Here is a 10,432-nt window from a genome sequence, read left to right as displayed (position 1 = left end):
GTGTTATGTTAGTTTTATTATTGTTATAGGTTTTTATAGTGCATGAATATGGGAGAGTGGTCCCGAAACGTTGTACAATGTCATGAATAAATAATTCATTCAAAAATGGAAGTGATTAACCTCAAAAAATTTTTAAAAAATATTCAATTAACTTAAGGAATCATTAAAAGTTAAACATTCAAAAAACCTAATAAATATTTAAAATAATCAAGATAAATGTAACATAATAATCAAAATCTGTAAATTCAGTATTTTCACTGAGTTGCTAAAACATAGAAGTTTAGGAATACATATGTTTTTATTCAACTACTCACAATCATTTCTAAAATCTTTTACTTTATCTGATCTCAAGCCCTGTCACTCGTTAATATAATCCTTATTTATGCAATAAAACTTTGATCTATTAAGCTTGCAGACATATATTTGACAGATGCTCTTATTCTTGTCTGATACAGCATCTGAGCATGATTGTGAAAACGTTAAAGTCTGTTAGGTAAAGTTTGAAAGACAGAATGGTGGAGATACACAGATTTTTTGTTCAAATAACAAGAAATGGAATTTAGGATTAAATAGATTAAAATATTAGTCCATAACACCTTATTTTCAATTGTTGTATATTGCTTAATCCTCTGCCATGCTGGTGCTACTTGACTGAAGCTTCCAAAAAGTTTGTTGGAGGAAGTGATCCTTCTGGATCCATTGTTCTAGATTTTTCACTACATTTTCAATTATATTAAGATATAGACTTATGTTTAGTAGGGGTTAGGAGCCTTCTGAGTGCATTACACTATAACCAGTCATTGATCTGATGAGCAATTTATTTAAGACCATTATTTTCTTGAAATATTCATGAAATTTTGATCCCCACAGTTACTGCTATTTTTTTAAGTTATTTCACAAAAGAATAAATGGGAATTAAATAACCTGTGGTATGTCCTTCTCCATATTATACTGTGGATAGTATATTTGGATAGCATTTTTTGTTTTTCCCATCACTTCCAAATATATTAAATTAATTTTTATTGCTAAACTAAGCATTGTACCATAATTGTATTATTTTCTGCAGAAACTCCTGACCAAACTCATTTCTGTTTATTTTTACATTAATTAATTAACAGTCTAGTGGTTTAGAAATTCTTATTCAATTCATTTGCATTTGAACTCTCTTTTGATATAGCCAAATATTCCAAATTTTGTTAATTATATTGGTGAATTAATAATTAAAATTTTAGTAACTTAAAATAATAAGAATAAATTTATTTTCTAGATGATAGCAGAAGTTATTAGAACTTGCCTTGGACCACAGGCTATGCTTAAAATGTTGATGGATCCAATGGGTGGTATAGTTATGACCAATGATGGAAATGCTATTTTGAGAGAAATAACTGTTCAACATCCTGCTGCAAAAATGATAATTGAAATTGCAAGGACACAAGATGAAGAGGTAAAAAAAGCAATTTTTGAATGTTGTTGAAGCCAACAATAGTACTTTTAAATTAGTGATACAGATATAGGATTCAATATTAATTTAATTGTATATTATGTTCATTTTGTAACAAAAGTACGGGCACAAAGTACAGGCCTGAAAATGACTATGCCCAACTTTGGTTCCCTTTCCAGACTTTTAATTCAACCACTTCGAGTTTTTCAATGTTGTTCATTTCTTTCCTTATTGAGAACTGTACAGTTAGGTTCAAGTTTGCTGCTAACATAATCTTAGGTGAGCATTGAGGACTTCTAAAAGGAGGTAATTTTGGTAGCCACCATGTTGGAACTCTGTTGATACCAACTCCCTCCATTGTATGCTTTCAGGTGGGGTTGGGAAATATATTCGGCAATAACCCAGTTGGGATGCCAGGATTCTATTAAACATTCATAGGTAAGCTTAGGAAAAAGACAAAATAAAAATTAGCTTGAGTGCCACTATTTTTTTTTTTTTTAATGGGTAATAGTAAACTCCCTAATAATAAAATTGAAGAGAGTCAGTGTTTAGAATTAGAAGAGTGAAGACATCCTACTAGCTCGGCTAGTATCCAACCAGCTAAGCCTAAATTATTTTATTTCCTTATGTATATACACATGTATATATTGTAATATTCTCTTTTTGAGTAAATAGTATATTTTGATGTATTAAGGGTTTTTAATATGTTTTATTTTATGTATCATTTTAATATTGTTCATTTGTTTCGTTGAACCAAAAAGCAAGCTAACCAATTTTCATTGTCCATAATAAATTCATGATTCAAAACAAAACCAAGATGGCGGTACGCATCCTTCAAAAAGTCCGTGAAATCAAGGCCATGTTGAGCAGATTCAAATATCATAAATTGATTGCTACGATTTTCCAATTTGTGGAGATGGAAGAAATAAAAAACGAATTATCACACATTATAAATGATATAATTCGCATTACAATTAAAAGAAATAATCAAGGAGGTCATTAAGGACAATATCAGAGAGATTGGGGGTGAGAGAGTTTCCCATGGCGAGACCTGATGTTTGATAAAAGAACTTTCCCTGAAAAGTGAGATATCCGGATTTGCAACATAGTTCAAGTGATTCAAGATAGGAGGCTACGTTAAGAGTGGTATGTGGTTCTATTGTAGTCCAGTTTTTTCCACAATTTGGAGTGCTTTATCGATGGGTATGTTGGTGAAGAGGTTTTCAGCGTCAAATGAAGTAAGAATGAAGTTAGCGGGAATTCTAAGGGATATTAATTGTTCTCGTAGTTGGAAAGAGTTGTGGATGTCGTAAGAGTTGTCATGAATCAGGAACTGAAGAGACGGAAGGAGGAATTGGCTAAGTTTAGAAGATGGAGCATTAATATTGGGTATGATGGGGCGAAGGGAGTTGCCAGGTTTGTGGATTTTAGGAACTCCGTACAGTCGAGGAGGTAAAGAATTAAAAGAAATTTGCTTGTAGTAGGTGGGACCTCCTTGATTTCGTCATCCCTTTATTCCATAACAACATTTTAAAAGAAATAATAATGAAATCCTCACAAACTCATATATTATTATGTTCCCCACCTCAAAGATTGCAGACACAATAAAAATAGGATTACGTAGTGTCAGAGTACACACATTTTTATCTTCTAACCACCCGACTAATCATTATAAACAGAAACCTAAATGTATACAATGCAGTGGAGAAAAACACGAAGAGGGCGCAAGATGCAACTTACTGGCTAAATGTACCAATTGTGATGGCCCACACAATGCACTCGATCACTCATGCCGAATTTTCAAAATGCACAAAGAAATTAAAGCCATACAGGTAATTAATAAAATACCCCTAAGTGAAGCCAGGAAAATATACAAAGAGAATTCTACCCAACACAATTTGAAAAAACTTTTGCTGATGTAATTAAACAAAATTCATATATTACTGGAGATATAAGTACTCAAATAAACACAATCTTTAACTTTAGAGAAAATATAAACAACAAAACAAAATATAAACACTACAATAAAAAATATTAATGAAAACCAATCGAATTTGATCCTTCCCTCCTTTAGTCCCTTTTCCTCCTCCCCCCCACCCCAGCCCTGGAACGAGCTTCAAGATCATCCTGTTCGCGCAGTGGAAAGGAAACCCCCCCCTCCTATCAACTCTAGACACTGGTTCTTTAACTGGAACTGACTGGACACGCTGACCACAACCTAGAAATCAACCTAGAAGAAGAGTTTACTGTAGTAAACAACAAGAAACAGAGCAACTGGAAATCTAGAAAAACATAATTCGTAAAACATTGATTACATATCTATCAAATCGATACTATATAAACTATCTTTGTAACCATAATCTGTGCCTTAATTCATTCATAATTTTTTTTCAAATCGCTTACTTTCCTTTCACTAAAAATAAATACCATACTAATGAATTCAACAATAATGATAATAATAACGCTATTTATATATCTCCAAGAATTTATTTACCATTGTCTCAGCTTATCTCTATAAACATTTACAAACATTCACTCGTGTCGTTTACAAATGATTACCTGAACTTACCAATATTTTCCTTCTTGGAATATACGCTATATTACATTTCTTTTTATTTCATGATGTACTCTGAGCTCCCCTTTATTACTTTTAACTTTATATTTATATCGATAGATATTCTAATAACTATTTATTACCTGAGATATGCACATGAGAATGTTACCTAACAATTAACAATTATGCTGATGAATAATTGGACTATGTGTATGAGTATTTTTTTTTCCTTTCTCATTTTATTATCCTATTGTATTACTTCACATTTTTTTTTTTTTATCTTTCTTTTATACAATCTTATAATTTATTTACTCTTATTATGTATTTATGTGGTTATATGTATGTATGGGTTTGTATGCACGTTTATACATCTATCTCTCTTCAAAATGGAAAATGGATCTCAACTTTTTTATCCTCTAAATATAATACCAATCTCTTAAAATGACTGTTATACAGTGGAATTGTAGTGAACGCACTTTAACAATTTGAAGATACTGACTAAAGATGAGAATCCATTTTGTATATGTATACAAGAAATGCACCTTAAGACCAGAGACTATATTTCATTCAAAGTTTTGGCATATACCTGAAAAAATGGGCCGAATGATGACCATGCATGTAGAGGCGTCCTCTTTGCGGTTAATGAATCTGTTTTCTCCAAAAATAAAAATTGACTCCTACTTAGCTGGACATCTTCTCTTCGGTGGCTGGTTACTGAGTGAGGACAGAGCTTCCTGCAGAGTCTTCCGGTTCCAACAAGCCGGGGTTTAGCTCTTGTTAACCCTTTTCTCTTTAGGTGGTGCCGATATAGTATTCTTTTGTCAATAGATGGTGCTCCTTGATGCTTTCATATAATTCAAGGGTCCCCCATCTCAAAGCTCTAAATCATTAAGCCTTAGGCCTGTGAATTGAACACAGTCAATGCTTACATTCTTTTCCTGCTTGATATTTTCCTCCCAAGTGCAAAAGCCCATTGTTTAGACCCAGGGGATTTCTTTATCACATCCAATATGTACCACAGGTCTGTAAGATACCTATTCATTATCAATTTTCATCTTCCAGCTGAGCATAGGTATCGATTTATTTTATTTTCGACCACTTATTCTGCTGCCACTATCCTTGTTATGAAGTGTTTGACTACTGTTCTTTTTAGTTATATGAGGTAAGTAAGTATGAAACTGGAATTTATATGTAGAAAGTACAGATTTGCTGTATGAAAATGTAAAACAATTATTAGATTTATTTTTTATTAATATAGTTGTTTGAGAGTGGTTTAGTTTCTTTTTAAAACAATTTTGATCTCTTTTCTCTCAACTTTATTCTTATTTAGCATCCGACGTTTCGACCTCTCAGGTCATTCTCAAGGATTCCTTATTCTGTCTTCATTCCTTTTTTTTCTTAAAATTCATTACTGCCGGCTAATTGCCTTTGTCCCAATAATTTCTTCTATTAAATTATTTCCTAAATTTAAAACTTTCAATAACCACTTTTATGTTCATTAACAAACCCCAAACAGTTTGTTAACAAACCCTGTTTGGGGTTTGTTAATGAACATAAAAGTGGTTATTGAAAGTTTTAAATTTAGGAAATAATTTAATAGAAGAAATTATTGGGACAAAGGCAATTAGCCGGCAGTAATGAATTTTAAGAAAAAAAAGGAATGAAGACAGAATAAGGAATCCTTGAGAATGACCTGAGAGGTCGAAACGTCGGATGCTAAATAAGAATAAAGTTGAGAGAAAAGAGATCAAAATTGTTTTAAAAAGGATGTAAAACAATATTTTATTTTAAGTATTACCCATTACTAGCTATAAATTTTGGTTATCTATAACAATTTGTGGATGCCTTACCAAAAAAACTGTGTGTCTCTTTGTACTTTTACTTACCCATGTATGGAATTTATAGTAATGGAAAGTATTGTGATCATGCAATTTGATTTTGTTTTGTTTTTTGTGGGTAGGGGAAAAATTTTTCATAAGACGAAGTGCAATAATAAAAGTTACACAACAGTGTGAAATTCCTATTAACTAAAAAACCACCTCCCAATTCTTCTTTTCCACCCCACGGAAACCATTGTCAAGCATTACTTCACGGGGCAGAAGGGCTATCTACCTATATCTATTTTATACATCTTGTTAAGCCATTGCGTGGCCTCCTGTTTCTCACTTTTGTACTCTGGGCCTTCTACCGATTTGTGCTACATAGTCTGTTACAGCACTTCAATTCTCCTATTCATCATATTCAAAGCGACAAAGTTTTCTGAAACTTTTTTTTTTTGTCAAGTTTTGTGTCTAGCTCTTTTTTTTTCTTTTTCTTTTTTTTTTTTTTCTGAAGAACGAATGTTCCACTGTTTCGTCCATGGAATCACAAGTTGGGCATGATTGTCTGTCCTCCAGTTTGATACGGGCTAAGTAGACCATGAAGCATTCATGCCCTGTAAGCAGTTGTATGAGATAATAGTCTACCTCCCCGTGTTTCTGGGATATGAATCATACAATGATTCTCTCTTCTTTAGCTAATGTAGCCCAGTGAGCATCCTGTTCTCGTTTTTTTTGTGGAACATCCCGCTGTGTTCATCTGCCGAAAGATCCATCGGAGGCATATCTGTGATGACATACACAGCATCGTAGGATACAATGCTAAAAGCTTGAGCGACACGAAGAGCACTTCTTTGATACAGACCTATAGCCTTACAGACATATGACTGCACTTGGCTGGTTTCTTCCCAGATTGGTGCTGCGTACAAAAGCTTGGAACTGGCTACATTGGCCAGAAGATTCCTCTGATTCTCTCTTGGTCCTCCAATATTTGGCATAATCCTAACCAATTCATTATACACTTGCTCTGGTGCTAATTTTGTTTATTATGTTCATAAAACCGAGATATCTAATAGATGGTGTTTACATCGGGACCTGCTCGTGCTGTACTTCAGGTATCCCAAGTGTATTATAAAATTATAATTAAATCAGTGTGGAATGAAGGGGTGGTTAAAAATGTGAGACCATTCTGATTATGAACATGCGTATATTTTCTTTATTCAAATATTAATTCCCTGAAGGGGCAACTGGGGTTAATGTGTTAGTTTAGTAATCATTTATTACTCATTTGTTAGTTTAAGAACAGAACAGGTGGTCTCATAGATTGTATTGGCTTATCTGAGTGACTGTTGGAAGTTTCGCTGTCGCGGTCACTTCTGCGTCCTATGGCCGCTTCCCTCGTCCAGGTATGCGGTGGGCGAAATGGTGAAGACCATGAGTATTCGCATGGTGTCAGAAAGAACATCTTTCTTCCTCAGTGGCTGGCCTGCATGTCCTGGACTCTGGTGTGATGGTAGGGGCAGGCCAGGTCTTAGCATGCATGGTGCATAGTTAGGGGCCGCATTGCAGTCACGGCATCTTCGGGGTCTTCCAGTGTTTAGGGCAAGGGGGGCATCAGAAAATGAGACCCCCGACCCCGACTTTATATGAGGATTACTTAAATCCGACAGATGGCTTGAATAAGATATCAAACTCCCCAATGGTGAGATTGACAATCTTCCTCACTTTTCCACTAGTTATCAATACTGCCTCAGTTTTATGGTCAGCAAGCTGGAGGACTTCCTCTGAAAGCCATTGACAAATGGTAACGACTGCCTTGTTAAAAATTTTCATCTTCTCTGATGTTTAGATTTTTTTTTAAATCACAAAAATAGTAATAACTTTAACATAAGTAGAAAAGTCAAGACCGCGCTATCTCTCTTGTTTGCATCATACCTTTGTGGTTTTATTATCTTTTGTTTAATTGTTATGTTCTTGACAGGAACAAAATATCATATTTGTTATTCCCACCTAAAGAAACCCTTAAATACGAATATTTATAGCAACAGAAAAATTTTGCCTTGCAGTCAAAAACGATGGTTACCTGTTATGTTTTACTCTTAGGATTCTCAAATTATATCCACTTTTTATCGCCAGTTACAATTTGATAAAGAAATGACTTCCTTTTGTACCTGACGAACAGTATTTTGCATGCTTGTGGTTTTTCATTTTCTGTTGTCTTTCATTTAGTTCATGTGAAATCCATTTCAGGATTTTTTCCATTGACTTCAAACTCATAGGAATTTCTTCTCATATCATATTTAATTGATCCGTGAGTTATGTTGTTTTTGAGTATTATCCTCATCCTAAAATGCTTGTTTCACTGTCTTCAAACATTTTTGGTCTTCCATGTTTTTTGTTTCTCAAATTTAACTCCCAACTTTTTTTTTTTCAGACCACTCAAAGTTAATTAATAAGATGGATTATGGCTTGCTCTAGCAATCCAAAATGCAGAAAAGTTATAACTAATGTGCAAGAATATGTAGCCAAAATTTTTTTAAGTTTAAGCTGAAGCTTAAAGGTGCATAATAATATAATAATTAATTATTAAAGGACTCTGTTAACATGAAACATACTTTCTATGCTACAGGAAGATTAATTCTTATTACTTTAATCCACATTTAATTCTATTAATTGAATATTTTTTTAAGAAATATTTTGTTTTAGGTTGGAGATGGCACTACATCAGTCGTGATTCTTTGTGGTCAAATTATGGCTGAAATTGAAAGACATATAGATGAAGTTCATCCAACTACAATCATTAAAGAATTTAAAAGAGCTTTGGATGATATTTTAAAAATTCTTCCAGGCTTAAGGTATACAATAAATACTTTTTATTTTTATGGCCGAAATAACAGAAGATAAATTTTCTTCTAGAACCAGGCATTAACCTTGGCCTGGGAATTCAGATTCCACTGTTTTACCACTAAGTTATACCAGTCTTATTTTAGTTTTTAGAATTGTCTTATCTTAACAGGTGTGTGTTGTTTTTTTTACGAGGGTCAGTGGAAATCTTCAAAAAACACGGATAGCCCCCGTACCTCTCCATGTGCGGGATTTTTACCCTCTAAAACCACCGCCCTACACCTGTTTATTCCTCTCCACAGGACCGCCGCTAGGCATTACTTCATGGAGGGAAATGGTTGAGTGCCACCTTGCTTTCTTCACATTTCCATGCTAGTCATGTCTTCTTGCCCTCTCTTCCTCTCTCAATCTCTTGAGGACGACTGTGGTGAATCTCTTCACTGCGTTCCAGAGCTGGTCTGATAGTAGCATATAGCTCACCCCGTTCTCTAGTGTGATGCGTCCTCCACACACTCTCCAATTCACTTATTTCTGCCGCAAAGCGAATGCTAGTGTAAAACACGTGCTCTGCTGTTTCCTCGACAGTCTGACATCCAGGGCATTGTGCGGTGTTGTCCAGTTTAAAATGGTACTGGTACTGCATATAACATAATGGAGGGGACAACAGTAGCAAGAAGCCTTAGGCTACTTTCTTTGGGATCTCCAACATTTGGTATTAGGCATGACTACTTTCGAGGATTTGGTGCTGATATACTCTGTGTGAACATTAAAGCGAAGACGTACATTGATCATGACTCCTAGGTATTTTAAGCAAGACTGGGAACGAATTTCGTGCCTACCAACCGTGATAGTGATGGACTCTGTTTGCTTCCTGCTAGTTACTAGGAGAACCTCGGTCTTGTAATCTGCTAGTTGTAGGCCTACCGAAGACAGCCAACCCGGGACCGTAGCAACAGCCTGGTTAGCGATGAGGGTAACTTCTTCCAAGTACTTCGCCGCCACTACAACTGCTACGTCATCTGTGAATCCCACAACTGTGGCTCCCTCCGTCATTGATTGCGTCGTACATGATGTTCATGACAGAAGAGGCCCTAATACCGAGCCCTGTGGAACCCCACCAGTCACCTTGTATCTCCTTTGGCCAATGTCTGAGAAATAAAACAGAACACTATCTTTGAAGTAGTCTGTGAGAACTCTCATAAGATAGGCTGGCACCACCATAGTCCGTAGGGCATCTATTATACAGGTCCATCTTGCCGTGTTAAAGGAATTCTTATCGTCTAGAGTGATGATTGCTGCATAACACTTAGCACCTCTCCTCCACCTTGCTCCTGCAATTGCTGTGTGGGCCATCTCGACTACCAATCCAACAGCATCTATCGTGGATCTCTCTTTACGAAATCTGTATTGAGCCCGTGAGGGGCCATCAACTCCCTCTGTGAAATCTTTTAGTCTGAGGGAAAGGAATTTCTTGAATGCCTTACCCATAGTATCCAATAAGCAAATTGAACGATAGGTTGATGGGTCTTCCAGTCTTCCCTTACTCTTTGGAATAAGTACGAGGCACTGTCTCTTCCAAGATTTCAGAATTGAGACTTCATGAATGCACGAATTGAAGAGATTGATCAAAAGATCCGGTCGTTTCCTGAGAGCCACCTTCAGAGCTGCATTAGGAATTCCGTCCAATCCTGGTGCCTTACCATGTTGTAGGTCTGAGGCGATGTCCTCTATCTCTTCCTGCGTAATTTGTGGAAAATCCGTTTTATATATATATAT

General features: G+C 35.3%; 1 protein-coding gene across 1 annotated transcript in view; it reads left to right on the top strand.

Moving 5' to 3' along the window:
• LOC106684813 (T-complex protein 1 subunit gamma) overlaps positions 1-10,432 on the top strand; it is a 37,328-nt gene that overhangs the window by 3,209 nt on the left and 23,687 nt on the right. Inside the window, exons 3-4 of the mRNA XM_014427096.3 lie at positions 1,268-1,444; positions 8,519-8,667. Coding sequence (XP_014282582.1) covers positions 1,268-1,444; positions 8,519-8,667 — 326 coding nt within the window. The remainder of the gene's footprint in view (positions 1-1,267; positions 1,445-8,518; positions 8,668-10,432) is intronic.

Source organism: Halyomorpha halys, unplaced genomic scaffold, assembly GCF_000696795.3.
Source record: "Halyomorpha halys isolate HHAL.00 unplaced genomic scaffold, Hhal_1.1 Scaffold622.1, whole genome shotgun sequence".
Taxonomy (NCBI): domain Eukaryota; kingdom Metazoa; phylum Arthropoda; class Insecta; order Hemiptera; family Pentatomidae; genus Halyomorpha; species Halyomorpha halys.
This window is presented reverse-complemented; position numbering and strand designations above follow the sequence as displayed.